Source organism: Dendropsophus ebraccatus, chromosome 2, assembly GCF_027789765.1.
Source record: "Dendropsophus ebraccatus isolate aDenEbr1 chromosome 2, aDenEbr1.pat, whole genome shotgun sequence".
NCBI classification, from domain to species: Eukaryota; Metazoa; Chordata; class Amphibia; order Anura; family Hylidae; genus Dendropsophus; species Dendropsophus ebraccatus.
In genome coordinates this window covers 40,615,838-40,637,936 of record NC_091455.1, presented here as the reverse complement: position 1 = coordinate 40,637,936, position 22,099 = coordinate 40,615,838, and the positions used below count along the sequence as shown (strand labels likewise).

The 22,099-nt window shown below is 43.4% G+C and overlaps 1 protein-coding gene across 6 annotated transcripts; it reads right to left on the bottom strand.

Moving 5' to 3' along the window:
- Nucleotides 1-3,147: 3,147 nt before the first annotated feature.
- LOC138783130 (carbonic anhydrase 2-like) lies at nt 3,148-19,791 on the bottom strand. Of its 6 annotated transcripts, XR_011361637.1 has the most exons (13): nt 19,709-19,791; nt 17,295-17,492; nt 15,429-15,547; nt 15,154-15,246; nt 14,607-14,669; nt 13,473-13,628; nt 8,141-8,344; nt 5,084-5,134; nt 4,857-4,938; nt 4,733-4,768; nt 4,551-4,583; nt 4,423-4,470; nt 3,151-3,304 (listed from the first exon to the last, which is right to left on the bottom strand). XR_011361637.1 is itself a non-coding variant. In XM_069957416.1 (7 exons), the coding sequence occupies exons 1-7, from the start codon at nt 19,740-19,742 to the stop codon at nt 8,225-8,227; spliced, it is 783 nt and encodes a 260-aa protein (XP_069813517.1). In that variant the 5' UTR covers nt 19,743-19,791; the 3' UTR covers nt 7,376-8,224. The 6 variants fall into 6 exon arrangements, 1 of the variants encoding a protein (XP_069813517.1); XR_011361636.1 differs by having other exon boundaries at nt 3,149-3,304; nt 4,857-5,134; XR_011361638.1 differs by lacking the exon at nt 4,857-4,938.
- Between the last annotated feature and the right edge of the window lie 2,308 nt (nt 19,792-22,099).

Sequence of the window (22,099 nt, the reverse complement as noted above, 5' to 3'; positions counted from 1 at the left end):
TTCTTTCAAGTCAACTGATATCAGAAAGTTATATAGATTTGTAACTTACTTCTATTAAAAAATCTCAAGTCTTCCCATACTTATTAGCTGCTGTATGTCCTACAGGAAATGTTGTTTTATTTTCTGACACAGTGCTCTCTGCTGACAAAATAACTTTTTTGCTTGTGTCCAAATGTATATTTCAATTTATAGCCTAACCATGGTGTGAACCCAGCTCTAAAGAGGTAGCATACCATAACGGTGAGAGGATCCATGTATGTAAATAAGTACAGTTCTTTTACAATATGTTCACACAACATACTTTTTATGAAAACAATGGTCGTTGTTTTCAATTTACACAACGGCCATTAAAAAAATGATTATGTCAATTATTTCAAGCCGTTGCCCATAGACGCCAATGCAATTTTCATTTAAAACAATGTCCGTTGTTTGATACGCAGTACAGCCAAAGTTTTAACCCCTAGATGACCCTGGACGTACAGTTACGCCATGGAAGTCTGTCACCAGACGACCCTGGACGTAACTGTACGTCCTGGATGTTTCTCCTGCTATGAACCGCGCTCCAGGGTGGAGCGCGCTTCATAGCAGGTGGGGGCCGGCTGCAGTGAGCAGTCCAGCCCTCACCCAGTCCAGGGGAGTCCCCTGTCACTTACCAATCGGGACCCCCGCAGTGTGACTGGGGGGCCCGATCATTAAAACAGACCGCCAGAGGTCTCTCACCTGCCTCCGTGCGGTCCGATCGGCGATCAGTTCACTAAGCCTGCACAGGCAGGCTCAATGAGCAGATCGCCTATCACACTCATCAGGGGCGTAACTACCACTATAGCAGCCATAGCGGCTGCTATGGGGCCCACCGTATCAGGGGGCCCCATGGCCTGCTCCTGCAATACACTGGGCCCCCTGAGTCGTTATCATTTGCAGCACCGGGTGGCCCTGCTGGTCTCCTGGGCTTTGCAAATGTCCCTTTAACTGCAAGCACTCCTGACCAGAGCTAGAAGTTATGTAGTTATGACTTCACTTGACCGTTTAGTGGTCAGTCGGGAGGGGGGGGGGCAATCAAAAGTTTGCTATGGGGCCCAGCCATTTCTAGTTACGCCCCTGACACTCATCAATGCTATGCCTGTGACATAGCAGTGATCAGTGTGTATAATGTAATAAATTAATGTAAAAGGCCCCCAAAGGGACTTCAAATGTGTAAAAAAAAAAAGTTAAAAGCACCAATACACTACCCCAAAGCCCTTTTCTCAATATACGTTTAAATCACCCCCTTTCCCATTATATAAATAAAACATATAAAAATAAATAAATAAACATATAATATACCGTAGCGTGCGTAATTGTCCGATCTATTAAAATATAACAAGCGTCATTGCAAACGGCGTACACGAAAAGAGGGAAAAAAGTGTGCGGATTACCGATTTGATGTTACATTATATATAAAAAAAAAATTTATAAAAAGTGATCAAAACGTCCGATCTTCACAAATATGGTATTAATAAAAAATAGAGATCATGGTGGAAAAAATGACATCTCATACAGCCCCATAGGTGAAAAAATAAAACTGTTATAAGCGTCACAATAGGCCCATTTTATTAATACTTAATTGCCTAAAAAAAGGATTTCATTAAAAAAATATATATATCTCATTAGAGAATCTGTGTAAACCTGCATAAGGTTGTGTTCGGACTGACCTATAGAATAATAGTATGATGTCACTTTTACCATATAGTGCATTACGTAGACACAGGAACCCCCCAAACGTTACCATATTGCATTCTTTTTTACGATTTCACCTATTTATATCTTCATAAATAATAATTTTGAAATTCCATCATACATGTTATGGTAAAATGAAAGACGCCATTACAAAGTACAACTATTCCTGTAACAAACAAGCCCACACATGGCCCTGTAGATAGAAAACTGATAGTGCAAGAGCTCTTAGAAGGGGAGGAGGGAAAAACGAAAACACTAAGATCAAAATTTGCGCGGTCCACTGGGTCATTTTGGGCCTGGTCCTCAAAGGGTTAAGTGCCAAATAACAGCCTTGGTTTATATGTTGTGTGAACATAGCCTTACACAGTTATTGGTGAGCGATCATTGTACAGTGTGAGCACCATTTGTTAGTTCCCTAACAAACATGTAGAATGATTCAAAAGAGAACTGATCTATAGACGTAATAGAAGAATTGGTTTACTTCCCTGCCGTGTCCAATGGAAGAATATCTGATCTGTTTGATAAATATAGACTCTAGACTCTTAATCCTTGCATTAACACCTCTAGCTTTCCATGAAAGATTTTTAAGTGATGTCACTTCCAAAACTTTTTACAAGGAGATTTAGGATGCATTTATTTTAATACTTGCTGCTATCAGTGACAAATAGTACTTTAAATGGGGAATGATTAAATGGTTGATCATAGAAGAGAGCAAAACATCATCATATTCAAGACTATGGGCACCTTTGCGCTACCAGAGTGGAAAAAGCTGCTATCCGGAGAAAGATTAATCTGTCAAATAGACTCCCTGCTCTATTGTTAGAGATGGCAACAAGAAAGGGAAGGGAGTCACACACCAGCTCAGATTGAAAACAGGGGGGAGAGGATCCTCAGAGTGCAGCTCACACAAGCTTTAGGAAGGAGAGCAGGTACAGCGCAGAATCATGTAGGCTTTGTACAAGTGTACAATGGAGCTCACATAGCAAATCATAAAAGCTGTAGTAGCTAAAATAAAATAAAAAATGCTTTACAATGCAATGTCTAGTCACATTCTCAGGATTTTATTAAGATAATTTTAACCCTGGTGTGTTGACCCCAAGAAAAGCAAAAACCCTTATGAAGATGCAATTGCCCCAAATCAAAATAAATCCTTATATCACTGTCCTAATACCAGAAATCATAACATATAATACATTTTTCAAGGAAGCCATCCAGGCCTCACTTGAACTCTCTTGAAGAATCCCTGTCAGTGATCATGGTGTGCCATACTAATGCCCCCCCCCCCCCCAAACATCAAGTGTCATCCAAGCTACCTAATGGCTCTTGCAATATCCAACTGTGAGCATTTGGGGAAGGCTACCCTCTGTTATGGCCAGCTATGCCATGGTGTGATTCACAATGGTCATATATAGCTTTAGCTTTTTTTTTTAAATTCAAAATTCTTACCTTCTGTCAAAAGAAAATTTATCTGAACAGGAATTAACTCAAAATATTAAACATAAACATATGTTTTATTAATAAAGTTGGCAATGGTGGCGCTGGTCTGCCATACTCTCTTGGCAATCCTGGGCAGGATGTGGTTGAGGCCCTGTAAACATGATGAAGTTTAATTAAAGAATATTCCCGCACTCCTCTTATATTCATTATAGTTATAAAGGTATTTTTTTTATTAATAAACACAAATTCTGTAATTTTATGGTGATGATAGTTATATTGTGGTATTCTGGGTGTCAGCCGTGCAGCTATTCATATGTATTCATAGCCATAGGCTTCCATAGACTAAATATTGTTTGCTTGTGATATGCTTAGTCTGCTAAGGGATAGGGAACCTTTGGCCCTCCAGCTGTTGCAAAACTACAATTCTCATCATGCCTGGACAGCTAAAAATATGGCTTTGGCTATCCAGGTATTATGGGAATTGTAGTTTACCACAGCTGGATTGTCAAAGTTTCACCACCATGGCTATAAATGAAAGGTACACAACATTGGTTTAAGCCTAAGGCAATGCCACGGCATAGGTCAGAATCACTGAATAAATTCTCACAACCTAAGGCTATGTTCACACAATGTAATACACCGGCCGTAACAGACCTCAATGAATTCAGAAACCTACAGCCATTATTTTCAATGACCACTACGGCCGTAGTTTCCAGAATTGATTACAGTGTGTGAACATAGCCTAAATTTGATATGAACAGCTTCTAACCCACATCACTTTACCCCATTATAAAAAGGGAGCATAGTGAAACTCATTTATGTCTGTAAATCCAGTGGCAGTACATAAGGTTCATGCAATTGCCCACAGACCTCAATTCTTACTAGGGGAATCCCACCAGATCCATGCAGCACAACAAGATACATTCCCCTCACAGGTTATTGCTCTGACATTTGTGATTGGCTGAGCAGCATGTCAATCATTATCAGGCAGCCGCATGCTATTACAGTTAGGAGATGTTACTGCTGCGTCAACTGATTTGGCTATAGTAGTGTTTGACCAAGCCAGCGCCCCCTGTTTTCCCAATCCCAGCTGGACCGGACACATATAACCTGCTTGCCACAAACCCTAGCTACACCCCTGCTGACCAGGTTGGGAAACCCAGTAAATATGCAAGAGTCAAGCTGCGGCATCTACACCTATGGGACATGTATGCCATATACTGTGAATATACCATCAATATAATATAACCAACTGCAGAGATCGCTTACATTGCCTTCTTCAATCCTCATTTTCTGGTCAATTTTCATGAAAATGGGCTAGATTAGAAAAGGAAAGAATTAGCTTTATGTCTCTATCCTTGTCCCCCCTTACAATGTATAAGAGAGGAGCCTCTTACCCCATCCTCAGAGTCTTCATCACCTTCCTGATCCTTAGAAGACATAAATGATACAATACAAAAGTCAATTTGGGTATTTGTTTGATACCTGTTCAATTCCATTTGTTTTCTACAGCCTATTATATGTGTGGAAGAAGGTGATGGTATAATATAAAGCATGATGATCTGGTGATATCACTTACATAGGATTTGGTGATTCGTAGTCCTTGAATCCACATCTGTAAATAGTAAAAGACAGAAGGGTGTCAGTGATATAATGGATGGACTAAGCAAACCTATCAACATCATAACGACTGTGATACCAACACAATGCTCATAGTAGTCCAGCAGGAAGGCCTCCGATGGGCTCGCCATTGCTCTTCCCCTTGGGGAAGGCCTGAGTCTTCCTCTGTACAAAATAAAAACAATATAGTGTATTTATATGACAAAATCCACTTATAAACCATATCTAATAGAGAGATAAGTAATTAGTAGAGAGAAAGAGATAGGTAAAGGAATTCTCCTGTGTGTAATGTGTAGAGAGAAGCACTCACCTATAGATGTCCAAGGAAGTGTTATAGATTCCCGCTATTGAGAAAAAGTACCTAAAAGGGTAAAAAAAACTGCAGAGATATTGCTCCTTGTAATATCACAAGTCGCTAGAAGAGTCGCAACAACTCAACTGGCCAGGGCAGTTGTTTATCGGTCAGAACATTCCATCCAGCTGACCAATCACTGCCAGCTATGCCAGTGACATCATCACTTCGCTGCCGTCAACAAGCTTTAGCTGACAAGTTCAGTGCTAGATGAATGTAAGCTGTATTGCTTCAATGGAAACCAAATAAAATATGGTGGATGGATCAATGTCAGGGGTGTTTTCTGTTTGTGAGATGAATGATTAGATTTCACTAGAATCCTATTTACTAAGGTTTTTCTGGGCCCCGGTGTGTATATTTCTTTGTATATTGGACAGTGACTATAAACAAAATATGGCTGCTCAAAGTAAATGGGCGTTTTCTGCGATTTTACACAAATCATGGTAAAGTGTGGGAATCGGGCGGTTTTAAAAAAGGAAACACTATTGGGATCCCCATATTGGCACCGAGCAGGTACTGCAAAAAAATTCAGTTTTGATGGTACATTCACTTTACAACTTTGTTATAGGACCCAACCTTTTCTGAGGGCATACCATATTAGCCTATAAGCCATACTAGTATATGGCATCCATCACAGGCATTAGGTTCAAGAATACCACCAGGGAAAAATGCATAAAAATATGTTGAATATAGAAAAAAAAAAAAAAACATTTTTACCTAAAGATGTTTTTTTTTTTTTTTACTTCAAATTCCCTTTAAGCACTGTCAGTTAGAACTGAACTTCAGGGATCTACCACATGTGAACATAGCAAAACATTACTCACAATGGTGTGTAGTATCACTTTTTTTTTTTTATTATGGCGTAGAAGTATATATACATTCATGAACTCATCCTCTTTCTGTACATTAAGCTTAGAACTTAACATTACAAAGTAAACACCCATAGGATTTTTCATTTACAATGCTTTTCCTTCAGTTAAAATCCATACAATCTTTATACAACAGGTAGACAAGATTTGAAAACACAAGTTTGCCTTAAAGAGAACCTGTCGGGTCCCTGGGCCCTCACAAACTGTGAGGTCATTTTCCCAGTCATGGCAAGTAGTTGGACAAAGGTTCGCCCCCTCCTCCCCCTCAGGGCTTTTCCCTGCACTCTTTTTGTCAATCTCCACTGCCTGGATGGGAGGGGGCACAACATTGTGGCTGTAACCACTGCTCGGCCAACATAAATAAAATTATTTTTCTCCATCCTATCGGACTGCAGAGTGCTCAGGAGGACAATATCTCTTTAAGAGCATGTTCACACAGTGTGAATATGCTTAGGGTTTTCTGCAGCATAAGGTATGCAGCAAAACAAAAAAGCAATGAGCTAGATTTACTTAAAGGGGTACTCCAGAGATAAAAATATATATTTTTCAATCAACTGATGTTATACAGATTAGCAAATTGCCAGGATTAGTAACCCTTTAAACCTCTTTAAAAATTTAAGCCTTCCAGAACTTATCATCTGTTGTAGATCTGCACTCGCTAACATTAGTCATCGGGCTTAGAAGACCGGAGCGGTAAGTATATTTGCTCCCCTTCCCATTAACAGAGCAGAACACAGTCTGGCCCCCAGGGGGTTAACTTAACCCCCTGGAGGCCAGCCTGTCACTTTCAGATTGACCACTGCTAAGCCAGGGGCACCTGGCTAAATATTTTAATGGGGATTGTTACTTGAATCGAGCACTTGAGTCGGGTATTTTGTTGGTTGCTCATCTCTATGAGGTGTCATCCTACAGAATTCTATAGGGGGGGGGGGGACTTTTGGGCAACTTTTTGTCTAAAGGGAGATCCAAAAAGTAGGAACATAGCTTATGGCTAGGGCTACATAGCAACTTTCCCTAGTCCACATGATGGTATACAACTCAAGGGAACTTCAAGGAAACCAAACGGCACAATGGTACTGATTAGGTTTCCAACAGCGCTTAATAGATGTGGTAAGGAGCCTCCCTACGACATCATGGGTTGCTCCTTCGGTACCTTCTTATGATGGCAAAACATCTTTTACTGCCACATTCAAGGCAGGGAGAGAGCCAAGAAGTAGTCATCTGGGCTGTGACTAGTCACTAGAGATGAGCGAACCTGCCGAGGTTCGGGTTCGTATGAACCTGAACTCTCGGCTTCTGACTGCCGCTGTCTGCCCGCTCTCTAGAGAGGGTGGATACAGCCGGAGGACCGCCTGGAAAACTGGGATACTGCCTATGGCTATGGCTGTATCTCAGTTTTCCAGGCGGTCCTCCAGCTGTATCCACCCTCTCCACGGAGCAGGCAGACAGCTGGAATCAGAAGCCGAGAGTTCAGGTTCATACGAACCCAAACCTCGGCAGGTTCGCTCATCTCTACTAGTCACGACTCTCTGTGCTGTCAGCGCACTCTGCGATTGACAGGCAAGGAGGACCATTAGAGGTAAGAAGGTATTGAAGGAGCAACCCAGGACATGGTAGGGAGGCTCCTTACAACATCAATTAAAGGAGAAGTCTGGTGAAAATGTTTTATTAAAGTATTGTATTGCCCCCTAAGGGTGCCTTTACACGTAACGGATCCGCAGCGGATCCCTGCTCTGTACACTCTATGGGATGGATATCCCGCTGTGAGTTTGTTAGCAACCTGCCCCATTAACCCCCCGCCGCCAGAGCATACACATCGACTTCTCCATGCTCTGGTTTGCTTCGGGGCTCCCGGCATCTTCACGTCCAGCTCAGCCAATCAGTGCGCTGTGGCGGGGCGTGACATCACCATGTTATCCAGGAAGTGAAGCCTTGATACAGTAGTAAGTGCAGGGAAAAAAAGCACTTTATAAGCATTTCCCCTAATAAGTGTATATTGGGGATTTGTATAAATTTTGGGGGGCAATACAATACTTTAATAAAAATTTTTGACTAGCTAAAATCAATCTTGCAATGCTACCAAAAGTAACGGTGTAGACCTGGCCCAGTACTCATAAAGAGTTAATAATTCAGCATAGAGAAATACCTGCTACCAGTGTGCACACAGTCAAAAATAATGAAACATTAGAGAGCCCATTCCTGATCTCAGCACAGATGGGCGGATCGGATCCTAGCGGAATGAGGCCCTAACTTCACGACCCTTCAGCGGCTGTGTTGGGCGATAGTTGTCAACCATGTGGCAGGGGCTGTCGTCCTCATCATTGAAGTAAAGGCCTCGCAGCTTTGACAGCTAAAAAAAAACCACAAAAAAATCTTTTTAACATCTGAACCAAAACCAGGTGTGAATCAAAATAATAAAGAACATACAAAAGACCAATAGTACTGCACCATTACTGCAATCAAACTGCACTGTGTGATCACAGCCTGAATGTCCTCCCGATTTTAGCGCCAGAACTGCACCTTATAACCTTAAAATGCGCATGTAAGAAAGTGTAAGCTCATATGGCAAGGGCTTTTACCTAAAGGATCTAGTAAAATCTTATACTTAGTTTTACTGTGAAAACATATGCAACCTTTATGAGAGAAGTAATAGCAGACCAGAGAGCTCGCTGGTTATAAGTCACTGCTACTATGAGATAAGGGAGGTTGCAAACATTTAGTTAGTTCCTTCTCAGTCCTTATCACTGTCTGAAATATTTCTCTTTAACAGGGTCATCTTCTGATATCTTAACATACAGCTGTATTATGACATGAGTACATTAAAAAATACAAACATAGTCTAGGTTAAGACAAACATCTCTTTTTTGGCCACTCAATGGCTGTCTTTTCGGACGTCAGTCATTTTGAGGCCAAATAGCATCCATTATTTTGAAATTACGAACGTCAATGCAAAATAACGGACATTATTGGGCCTAAAAATGACAGACGTCCAAAAAAAGATGGAGCAGATGATGGTGGAGTAGTAGTACCAGGGAGATCCCCATCACCAAGACCCTCCCCCAGCCGACTTCCCTCATCTCTCAGCCCTAACCCTAAAACTAAACGTTTGGATTAGGGTCGGGGGTTCGACAGGGTCTGATTTAGGCTTCTAGGAAGCCCGGAGTGGAGCAGCCAATGAAATCCGTCCGGGGTGGGGCTTGCCTGGAGAGCTGTGTGCGCGCACCCAGCAAGGTCCCTTTACGGTCTGGGATTTAGTCACTACCCTGACGTAGATACACACTCCACCAGGGAAGTAACTAGAAATGGCCATAGGAAACTTTCCAAGGCTACTGAGGAAGAAATGGACGTGTGGTTTTGGTCACATGCATTGTCTGAATCTTTTTTTCTACATGGTTTTCAATACCGCCATACTGTGACTAGGTAACACCACCATACCAGACCTGAACAAGACCACCATACTGTGCCTGAATAACACCAACATAGGAGACCTGAACAATAGCGCCATACTGTGCTGGATAACAGCATCGTACTGCATGGTACTGCATGTATATCCAGCCTGATATATATATATATATATATATATATATATATATATATATATATACATACAGAGAATGCAGCAACAGACAGCACTTCAAATCAAAGGAGTGTTTTATTTTCACCGGAGTGCAACGTTTCGGCTCAACAATAGCAGCCTTTCTCAACTGCTTGAGAAAGGCTGCTATTGTTGAGCTGAAACGTCGCACTCCGGTGAAAATAAAACACTCCTTTGATTTGAAGTGCTGTCTGTTGCTGCATTCTCTGGATGAATACAAACCTGGGTCCGGTTTGGTGAGGCGAGCACTGCATCAAATTCTTTTTTCATTATACCTGTGCTGCTGTTACTGCTACATGTATATATACACTCACCGGCCACTTTATTAGGTACACCTGTCCAACTGCACGTTACCACTTAATTTCTAATCAGCCAATCACATGGCGGCAACTCAGTGCATGTAGCCATGTAGATATGGTCAAGACAATTTCCTGCAGTTCAAACCAAGCATCAGTATGGGGAAGAAAGGTGATTTGAGTGCCTTTGAACGTGGCATGGTTGTTGGTGCCAGAAGGGCTGGTCTGAGTATTTCAGAAACTGCTGATCTACTGAGATTTTCACGCACAACCATCTCTAGAGTTTACAGAGAATGGTCCGAAAAAGAAAAAACATCCAGTGAGCGGCAGTTCTGTGGGCGGAAATGCCTTGTTGATACCAGAGGTCAGAGGAGAATGGGCAGACTGGTTCGAGCTGATAGAAAGTGACTCAAATAGCCAACCGTTACAACCAAGGTAGGCAGAAGAGCATCTCTCAACGCACAGTACCTCCAACTTTGAGGCAGATGGGCTACAGCAGCAGAAGACCACACCGGGTGCCACTCCTTTCAGCTAAGAACAGGAAACTGAGGCTACAATTTGCACAAGCTCATCGAAATTGGACAGTAGAAGATTGGAAAAAACGTTGCCTGGTCTGATGAGTCTCGATTTCTGCTGCGACATTCGGATGGTAGGGTCAGAATTTGGCGTCAACAACATGAAAGCATGGATCCATCCTGCCTTGTATGAACGGTTCAGGCTGGTGGCGGTGGTGTCATGGTGTGGGGAATATTTTCTTGGCACTCTTTGGGCCCCTTGGTACCAATTGAGCATTGTTGCAACGCCACAGCCTACCTGAGTATTGTTGCTGACCATGTCCATCCCTTTATGACCACAATGTACCCAACATCTGATGGCTACTTTCAGCAGGATAATGCACCATGTCATAAAGCTAGAATCATCTCAGACTGGTTTCTTGAACATGACAATGAGTTCACTGTACTCAAATGGCCTCCACAGTCACCAGATCTCAATCCAATAGAGCATCTTTGGGATGTGGTGGAACGGGAGATTCGCATCATGGAAGTACAGCCGACAAATCTGCGGCAACTGTGTGATGCCATCATGTCAATATGGACCAAAATCTCTGAGGAAGCTTCCAGCACCTTGTTGAATCTATGCCACGAAGAATTGAGGCAGTTCTGAAGGCAAAAGGGGGTCCAACCCGTTACTAGCATGATGTACTTAATATAGTGGCCGGTGAGTGTATATATATATATATATATATATATATATATATATATATATATCCAGTATGGTACTGCATGTATTGTATACTGACAGTGTGGGACTACAACTCCTAGTGTGATCTGTCTGTGCAATCTATGTCTCCATTGAGTCTTTGAGGAAGGTGGGGGGCACAGACAGCAGACAGCCCACATTGGGAGTCGCAGTCCCATAATGTCACAGCACCTGTAGGAATAACCCCCCCCACACACACACACAATCTTTGTAACATCTTGTTTGCTCCTCGTTCCCCGCTCGCTGCCGCTGCTATTCCACGTGGCAGCAGCGAGCTGGCAAGTGCTGGAGGGGCCGCGAGGAGGCGCGGCGGGGGGAGGGGGGCGTGCTGCCCAGGTGATCGCTACATCGTCCGGGCAGTCCATAGCATATAGCAGAGTCTGCTGCTACACTGGACACTCCAGCAGACCGTTGCTGTATGAGTCGTTTGTCTTTTAATAATGTTTGAAAGACAAACGACGCAACAATCAGCCGACATGAACAATGTTGGCTGATCGTTGCCTTCTATTCCACTGGGGTCTCGCTGCAAATTCGCAGCGAGAAATCCGCTGCGGATCTGGTACGTGTGAACCCACCCTATGTTCCCACACAGTATTTATGCTTAGAATTTTGATCAGTATTTTGCAACCAGGAGTGGATTGAAATCACAGAAAGACTATGTTCACACACTGTTGGAATTGAGTGGATGGCCGTCATTTAATGGTAAATAACGGCCATTATTTCAAAATTATTTGCCCTTAAAGGGAACCAATCACCTATAAAATAGATATGAGGCCAATAATCTGTGCTAATGCACCCTTTAACATACTTTACACACATATCTATAGCATCTGCCCCTGCCCCACACACCCCAAAATCATACTTTGATCTTGTCCCCGCCGTATGCTAATTCCAGTAAAGTAGTCATGTGGGCGTTTGTTCAGGCCAAGTAGTCATGGCCTCGGGGGGCGGGGTATCGCTGTAACCACGCCTCTATGGGCGTCATTCACAGCCCCCTAACACTGCATCATCATCCGGGGGGCGGGCTGGGGCTGTGTAGCTTAGATACAGCAAAGCGTCTCCCTATTCCCCCTGCACTCTGCGCTGCTGGGTTAGAATCATCTATTCAGGGAGGCTGTGTAAGGCAGCAGCTGCCTGAGTGAGAGGACAGGTCACACACACAGAGTGCAGGGGAATAGGCAGCCGCTGTGCTGTATCTCAGCTACACACTCCCAGCCCCACCCCCCGGATGATGATGCAGTGTCAGGGGGCTGTGAATGACGCCCATAGAGGTGTGATTACAGCTAAACCCCCCCCCCCCCCCCCCCCCCCCCCCCCCCCCCCCCCCCCGAGGCCATGACTACTTGACCTGAACAAACGCCCACATGACTACCTTACTGGAATTAGCATACGGCGGGGACAAGATCAAAGTATGATTTTGGGGTGTATGTGGCAGGGGCACACGTTACAGACATATGTGTGGAAAGTGTGTTGGTTCCCTTTAAATGGCGGCCATCTACTAAATTTCAACATTGTACGAACAGAGCCTTTCTGTGTTTTCAATCCACTCCTGGTTTTGCTTGGAAAATACTGACCAAACTACTGAGCAAAAATACTGTGTGTGAACATTGGCTTAGGGTGGGTTCATACATAATGTATCCGCAGTGGATTTCCATCTGCGAGTTTGCAGAGAAATCCGCTGCGTATCCCTTCACTGTCACTTTCAACAGAATTGTAATCCCGCTGCAAGTATGGGAAAGGCAGACCCCTTGACAGCTTTGTGGGCTGCCTTTCACATACTTGCAGCAGGATGACAATTCTGCAGCAAGTATGTAATCTCATTAAAAGTGACAGTGAAGGGATCCTCAGTGTATACGTTATGTGTGGGCCCACCCTCAGGCCACCTTCACACAACGTACTTTTTCAATAAATAATGGCCGTTGTTGCAGTTTGTAACACCGGGCACTATTTATTGAAAATGTCTGATTACATTGTGTTCTATGGAACCCCGGCTGCAGTGTATACACACAGTATACACTCTGGGTGGGATTCCATGCGGCCGCACTGAAAACTGACATGTCAATTTTGTGCAGCTACTATTTAATAAATAGCGGCCACACCAAGTTGATTCGGCTGCACTTTACATTGTCTTCAATGGTTAAGTGGAACCATTTCAAAAGAAATGAAGTTCATCTGGGGTGAACTTCACAGACAGCAGCCTTTCTGTGACACGACCGTGTCACCGAATAGTCGCTGTCTTACAGCTTGTGAACCCGGCCTTAAAATGTATTCATCATGTTCCCCAGCATGTAGGAATATGGCCAAAGAGACTGAAGTCTTCTACACACCTGTTCTCTGCTCATACTTATTGGCTCCTTAAGAACATGCCAGGTGACACACTGCAGGAGGGGCGGGAAAGTCAGGGATCCCTTATAAGTCCAAAAATCCAAAGATTTTGGAAGTAAGCTTGAAGGATCAAAATTAAGGAAAGATGCCTCTTTTCCCTAGAAAAATAAGAATAGATTGCATTAAGCAATATATCCCTTATATCACCATAACCATAGTAGTTTGCAGTCCATAAACCATGGATCTGCAATACACAGCTCGTCCACGGAGCACCCACAATTACAGACCGTGCCACAATAATAGTGTAGATGCCCCGACCACAAATGGACATATCAATGACTTGTCAGGACTTTTTGCAGCCTGGGCTTCGGGAAAATGAATGGACCGTGGATTCCATGGTCATGTGCATTGGTCTATAGAATACAACTTGAATAGAAGAAAAAAGGAGCACACTCACCCCGTAAAATCAGGTACTTCTTTATTCCTTAATAACAGCTCCAGCTGTCACGTCATCAGTGATTCTAGTGCTCTGGCGTTCCTACCACCCGATGTTCACATGGATGGCTTTTAATCTTTGATCAAGGAATAAAGAAGTACCTGATTTTACGGGGTGAGTGCGCTCCTTTTTTCTTCTATTCAAGTTGTATGACATTAACTGTGGTTATTGTGAGCAGCACCACGATCCCCTGATCCACCATACTAATCCTGCTTCCACTCCATTTCACTCCAATTTTCTCTGGTGTACATCTGTGCAGGCGCTGTGACTACTTCTGTTTGGTCTATAGAATACAATGGATCAGATACTGTCCACAATTGTGGATCTGCAATTGTGCACAGTATGTGGCCTGTATTTTACACACAACTGTACCGGACTGTTTGGGTAGTGTTGGGGGATCAGCTGAAAATTATCTATTGTTTATATCATTTGCAGCTCATTATGCTGTTAATAGGAAAGGAGCAAAATCACAAATCCGAACTTACTGTTGTTTTGCTCATCTCCAATGATAGGTCCTAAGTTCCATCTTACTGCACATGTTGAACTTTTAGGAATGAATTCCCTTAATGTACATCATAATATAAAGCTGTCAGTTTGTGACCATGAAGAACACGAGAACTTAAAAAACACAGCTTTGTACCTTTGTTGGAATTAATATTAAGGCATCAATCACTCGCTGGACACCTGGATTGGCATTACCGACCTGTAATGTGCAACAGTTTAACACCAACCTGGCAAATAACAACATTATACAGTATAATAACATCACATCACATATCACATGTATTAGGGTTCAGCTTTGGGGACTATTACTGTGGTCCTAGTTGACGGTGCTGTGGTCCTAGTTGTCCTAGTTAAAGGGAATGTATCATCTAGATTTGTTTTTACTGTTAGATCCAGGTACTGGAACATGTTCTTTTTTTCTAATTAGTTTCTATTTTCTGATTGTAATTTATTTGTAGCACGTTACTATGGGGGCTGTCATATTGCCTGCGCTATTTTTAACAGCATTTAGTGACATGCTTTATGGCAAGCCTTGTTTACATAGACACAATGAACACCTCCAGACCCCTATTCTTTGTATGGGACATGTTTGTGAGTATGCTCAGTGACCTCAGTGACCCATATAATTGTTTACGAACAGGTTAAAAATAATACTTAACATCATCCGACCCATGTTTGTTTACCTTCACAAAAACACCAACTATCGCAACCCCATCACGGTGTAACATAGCTTCACCAATACTGCCGTACTTTGAGTTCCAGTGGAACAAGTGAAGCTGCAAGACACAACAAATATGTCTGATCAAACAAGTTCAAGGGGACCCGAGTGCTTTACTTGATTTTACTAAGTATCTAAGGAATATACATGACGCATACAGATCATTGCTTGAGGCATTGAGAAACTAAGACAGGTTTTGTATGTTTTTCATAATTTGCAGCTTCCCCAGTCTACACTCACCTCTGCCTCATATTTTTGTCCATCGACGGTGTGCTCAGATCCCTGTCCATCACAGGATCCCCAGTGAAAGTGAAAATGCTTCAGCCTGTAGGTTCCTTCCAGAGCTCCACCTTTAAGCACTGTAATTCCAGAACAAAGAAGACCTCAGTGCTGACTTACCTATGCCAAGGAAAACACACATCTTTAGTTCTGAAGCCATTTGCCGCACCTTGGAGGCTCGCTTGGCCGCCGGGTGCTGCAGGTGGTCAGCTCAGGGGGCTTGCACCACTGGGCCCCCTGATGCGGCAGGCCCCAATACAGCCGCTACAGCTGCTATGGTGGTCGTTCCGCCCCTGCGTAGAGCTAACACAATACTGTATTATATACAGTCTAAAGCCAATAATAAAGTCAATAGAATAAAAAATTCACTTACTAGATACATTGAAAAATATTCGCATAAACTAAGTTCAGGAGAGATATAACAACCCCTTGAATGTACTAAACCAGCAGAAAGGACAGTTTCTCGACTAAGGCCTCTGTCAGAAGACATCTTTTATTGGTATAAAGCCCCTATTTCATGGGGTGATGAAGAGGAGCAAACGAGCGCTGTCAGCGCTCGCTTGCTTCTTGTTCCTTGCTCGCTGCGGGTGCTATTACACACCTCAGCAGCGAGCGTGTGAGTGCAGGGGGTGCTGTTGGGGTACTGCCCAGGTGATCAATAAATTCTCCGGGCAGCCCATAGAAGGTAGGGGCGGTCTGCTGCCGCCACTTCTATTCCATTCTATTCGTTTGTCTTTCAACATGTAATAGGACCTATAGAGATTAGCGAACCTCAAGTTCGTCCAATCCCCACCATTTGACTGGTGGCTGAAGAAGTTGGATGCAGCCCTAAGGCTTTCTGTAAAACATGGATACAGCCATAGGCTATAGGCTGTATCAATATTTTCCAGGACTCTCTAGAGCTGTATCCAACTTCTTTTCGAGGTTCGCTCATCTCTAATTGGTGTTACTCTAATGGCTTGAGCACATGGGCAGTATGGTGGCTCAGTGGTTAGCACTGGATTCAAATCCCACCAAGAGTAACATTTGCAAAGAGTTTGTATGTTCTCTCTGTGTTTGCGTGGGTTTCCTCACACTCCCAAAACATACAGGCAGGTGAATTTAGATTGTGAGCCCTAATGGGGACAGGGACAGGGACAATTGACAAACTATGTAAAGTGCTGTGGAATCAGTTGGTGATTACATGTAGCAGCAGGCCAAATGTACAAGACCACCATGCCCACATGTAGTGCTACATAGGCACTCTATAGAAAGCTGTGCTTGTCTCAGATGGGCAGAAGTCTCATCTACATGCAGCATGCACCACATTTTCATATGGCAGGTTTGTGGCTACAAATCCCCAACAGTATTCTGCCATACATCTAGTGAGATTGGCGCTCATTTGCAGAGCCTTTACAAGACTCAACCAATAAGGTGATACGAATGATCACTGGATCGTTCATGTGGAGTATTAACCTCATCATAGTTGCTTTACGCTGTAAGACGTTCGGCAGACTGGTGATGTGTTCCTGTCTTTCTGTCAATATTCAGCCTGTGATGATAGATAGATAGATAGATAGATAGATAGATAGATAGATAGATAGATAGATAGATAGATAGATCTCACACGGGCCATCATAAGATACCCAGCAATATGTGCACAACATCACAAAGAGATATCATTAGCATTTTTACTGGTTATAGAGAACATAGGTTCAGCACTTTAGTCTGTATAATGTGAATGACACCACAATTCACAAGTATAACAATTCATTATAATGCACACTTTCTGACAAGCCTACTGTCACTGTAATGTTATAACCCAGGTAATAACTAAAAAACACTGACCTGATTTGTCTTCAGAATCCTTATACACAACATTGAAGGTATGACCATTATTCAGGATGAGTTTCGCAGTGGATGGATCATAGCTAATACTCAAGGGTTTAAGCGCTGGGTCGTATTTGGCCTGACTTGTCTTAATATTTATAGGCGACTGACGATTACAAAGAGCATTTGTTGTGGAATTATGCCATGTGTGGGGTCCTATCATATGAGGAAGAACAGCAAATGGTATAATTATTAATACGTATACAAAACATACATTGTAGAGATGAGGGGACTTTTGAGAAGCAAAGATTGGGTCTCAATCAAACTGAACCTTAAAGGGGTTATCCAGCGCTACAAAAACATGGCCACTTTTCCCCCTCTCTTGTCTCCAGTTCAGGTGTGGTTTGCAATTAAGCTCCATTTACTTCAATGGAACTGAGTTCCAAACCCTACCCAATCTGGAGACAAGAGAGGGGGAAAAGTGGCCATGTTTTTGTAGCGCTGGATAACCCCTTTAAATGAACCGCACAAAAAAATTTGTTCCAGCAACAAAAACAGCAACACTTAAATATACACAAAATAAGCTGGCGGGGGAAAAAGCAATCGGCATAAACGGGGATGCAATGCTAGCCCACAGAAAACTAACTGGATAGATAGATAACTCTATATAGTGCAATAATGTAATAGTAGGTGGTCTATCCATACTCCTATAGCCAGTTATAGTAACCCTGCCATATAAGACAGTTTTGCAAATTCTTGCCAATAGAATTAACCGCTAGCTCACCTTACAACATATGCAGAAGGTCTCAGTTGTCAGACGGGATGTCCGGGCTGTATGAGGATGTTCCTGCTGGTATAATCCTCAGCGGGTGTTGTTCTGTTGCTGATGGACAAATCTGTAAATCCTCTCTGTGAGGAACGCACATTAGACAGTGTCAATTCTTTGAGCGGAAAGTGGCGGGAGCGGAGTTGCGCGAGCCATCCCATAGTGACACAGTGTGACACTGAAGGAGCGGGAAGCTGCACCGCGGAACACTAAGGGAGTGGGGAGATGTGCCGCGGAATTCCACCTGTTTTGTTTAAAGGGAACATACCCTTATTTTACTCACTGGTATAGCTAGTGAAGTCACCAGCAGGAAAATCCTCATACAGCCCGGACATCCTGCCTGAAATTAAAGGGGTACTCTAGCATTGACACCTTCCTCCACAATCGCCAAGGAGGCGGTAGGTGAATACTTACCTCCCGGCTCCAGTGCTGCTGCTTTTATCCCGCTACTCTGGTCCCTGGTCTCTTCCTGGTCTGAGACAGGAGATGTGACGTGGCAGGCCCACCCAGCTATTCGGCAGCAGGGGGGCACACGTACAGCCGGTGAATGGTTGAGCAGGCCTACCCATGTCACATCTCAAGTCCTGTTTCAGACCAGGAATCAGCTGGAGACCAGAGAGACACAGAGCAGCGAGATGCAGCGCTGGAGCAGGGGAGGTAAGTAGATGTAATTGTTTTCACTCACCCCCTCCCTGGCGATTGTAAATTGTAGAAAAAAAAAAGGCTGTCCCAGTTGGAGTACCCCTTTAAGCACAAGGGGAGGACACACTCCCTTTGTGCAATGTGGAGCCGTCTTCCCAAAAACATGATCAGCTCTGATCAGACTGAGAAAAAGCGCAGTCTTTGATAAATTCCTTCTAATATCCCTATATCAGTATGTTCCCTAAGAGAAAGAGACCAGTATGACCTATGCAATAGTGGTACGTTAGACTGGGTTGACACTCCATCTTTTTTTCAACGTCCGATGGCTGTCTTTTTGTACGTCTATCATTTTGAGGACTTCATATTGCAATGACGTATGAGATTTCGAAATAATGCCTGTTATTTGGCCTCAAAATGACGGACGTTCAAAAAGACAGCTGTCGAACTGCCAAATAAAAGACAGTGGGGGAGATTTATCAAACTGGCGTAAAGTAGAATTGTCTTAGCAACCAATCAGATTTCACCTTTCATTTTTCAAAGAATCCGCGAGGAATGAAAAGTGGATTCTGATTGGTTGCTAGGGGCAACTAAGGCAATTCTACTTTACACCAGTTTGACAAATCTCCCCCAGTATGTGGAAACCTAGCCTAATACCTATTAGTGAGTGTGGGCTGAATCCATAGTGTGAATGACTAGTATATACTATTAGTATAATGTGTATCCTCACTGCTGCAGCCTACAGGGAAACTCTCCATGTTAATGAAAAGGCAATCTACTGCAATGAATAAAACAGCCACAAGAGCCCAGCCATGAAACCCGATACTGACTGACTGACAGGACATAGAAGCCGCAGTATCCCTCTGTCATAATCTTGTGACATGTCTTGTTTTTATACATAAATGCCCCCAGTTGGCACACCATGACTTCTTCTTGTAACCTAAGCAAACATGTCCCCATCACTCACCATTGTCAGGACCGTACCCCCATGCATGCGCCATTATCTTCTGTCCTTAGCTGCTCCTGCTGGACACGTCTCTATGCTCTTTGCCACTGATTGAGTTTTAGCTACCAGACTTTACATTTCAGGCTTTATAGGGTCCCAGCTCTATCGCTCTCAGCAGGTCGGGTTGGCTCTCAGAGATAAGCATGTTGTTGTAAGGCGGCAAATAAAAATGAACCCAACTTTATTTAACCCCTTCTAGACCCGGCCTGCAGTGTTTCATTTATAATTATTATTGTTTTGTTTTACTTTATATTACTTATTTTGTTGTATTTTTTTTTCTTCCTATGTTTTTTGTTATGTATTTTTGTTGTGGTCCTTATTTTACATGTCATGCTTCATATAAGGTAATAAAAGATTTTTAAAAGGGATTTTTTAATGATAAAATGCTTAAAAAAAAAAAAAAAGACGATATGCATACTACAAGCGCAATATGGACCCTGAACCCTCACTGCTGATCTGCCCTTGAAGCTACCCAGTAGCTGGCGATCACATAGGCGCCATGATAGTAAGCTGGAAGTCTCATGGGTCCTGCTGAGCACTGTGTTTACAGCTATCAGAAAGTCAGGGAAGGTAATAAAATATCTCATTTTCTTTCTCCCGCAGAAGTGATATCTCTATGCCGAAGCAGACTTTTGAAGAACATTTAGAATTGTCTTTGTGCAGTGACCCAGAGGTAGCCAGGTAGTTTTAGCTAGTGCTCGTTGCGATGCTGCTGTGGCATGTGTCACGGGGCCTGAGTGGTGTAAGCCCTCCCTGGGTCCTATACACACGCCCATTAAATATGTGGTTGTGTGGTAAGATCAAGTGCGGACAGAGTCACTGATAACTTAACCACTTGGAAAACTTTAATTGAAATACTTTCTTAAAGTGACAGTACAGTCTTTGGCATAAGGTTGAATATTAGGGAGCTACCAAAGAGACATGGCTGGGAAGTACAGAAATTCTCGGCCAGAGACTTTTACAACCAATGGGGACAATCCTTTGAGACTTTACCATTTCCTGAGAAAACTTAGTCAGTCCCTGCAGATGTGGACAGGTGTATTCTCCTATGCTGTGAGTTACCCCTGCTTAATGCTTAGCAAGCCATAGTTATCTTGTGGAAGCTTTTAGAAAATCAGGCTTTGTCAGGATCAGGCACCTGGCCACAAGGGCCACACCCTGAGGTAACTCTCTGTCTAGTTCAGAAGTACTAGTGTTGTGACCCCCGGTGTGAAGGTACGGACGGTCACTTGTCAGATGGTTAAGCGTGACGCCAGTCCTGTGGTTGTTGGCTATACCTAATTCCCCTGTGGACAATGACCTGCTGGGCTGTTGCAGGGTCCCTTGGGTAGTTATCACAGTGGTTCAGAGTGGGGTAGTGACCCACCCGGACTATTCGCACTGCCACCCACAGAAAGGTGAGATGACCCAAGGAAGGTGTGTGTTGTGTCAGTGCTCGACAAGGAATCACAAGAGTCTTTTTATCATAAATATAATCTTATTTACTCTGAAGATACTTGAGGTAGGCAGCAGATAATACAGCTTTGCCTTGATACAATACTTTACACTTGATAAGTTCCTTAATACTTTAGAGTCCAGATCTGTACTGAGAGTAGAAGTAGTGATACATTCGTTGCGTTATGAGAGGTTGCGTTATGAGAGGTAAAAGAGAGGATCAGAAGAATAGAGAGGAGGATGTCAAGAGAGTCCCAGTCCAAATAGTCTTGTGCTCTGCTGGAACTTCAGAGGTAGAAATAGAAGAATAATTCAGAGTAGAGAAAATACTTGTGCCTGTGTTTTGACTCTTTGGTCTTTGCACCACCTATTGCCCACAAGTGTCTAGTGACCCGTCCTAGAGGGTGACACAAGCCCCAGACGTTGTTACCTGGGATGACCGGCATGCTAAGGGTGTCCTGCTTACACCCGCTCAGTTCCTTATTTCTTTATGGCTACTGTTCTGCACTGTGTTCCTCTTTGTTCACAGCGTGGGTTAGGATGATACCTGACTTGTCCTCTCTAGTGGAAGCTTAACACTGCATAGTGTGGAGTGAAGTTGCCTAAGAGAAAACTGTGTCTAGCTGCATGTGCTGTCTGTCTAGACCACAACTTAGACTGGGGACCTGGCAGGAGCCAGGGCCCAACTGGACTGCTGTAGAGAGTGTTCTAGCTGGCGTCCTTCCTCTACAGAATCCAAGGGCAAAAAGACCCTACACTTCCTCTACCCATGTGACTTCCTTCCTACAGCGCATGTGAGGTGTGCTGTGAGTGGGTGAGGAGTGCGTATGTGAAAGTAAAGAGAGAGATGATAGGTGAGAAGAAGAAAGAACTCTCATTGGTGTACAGACCCATGTGGTACATAAACAAAACAATAAC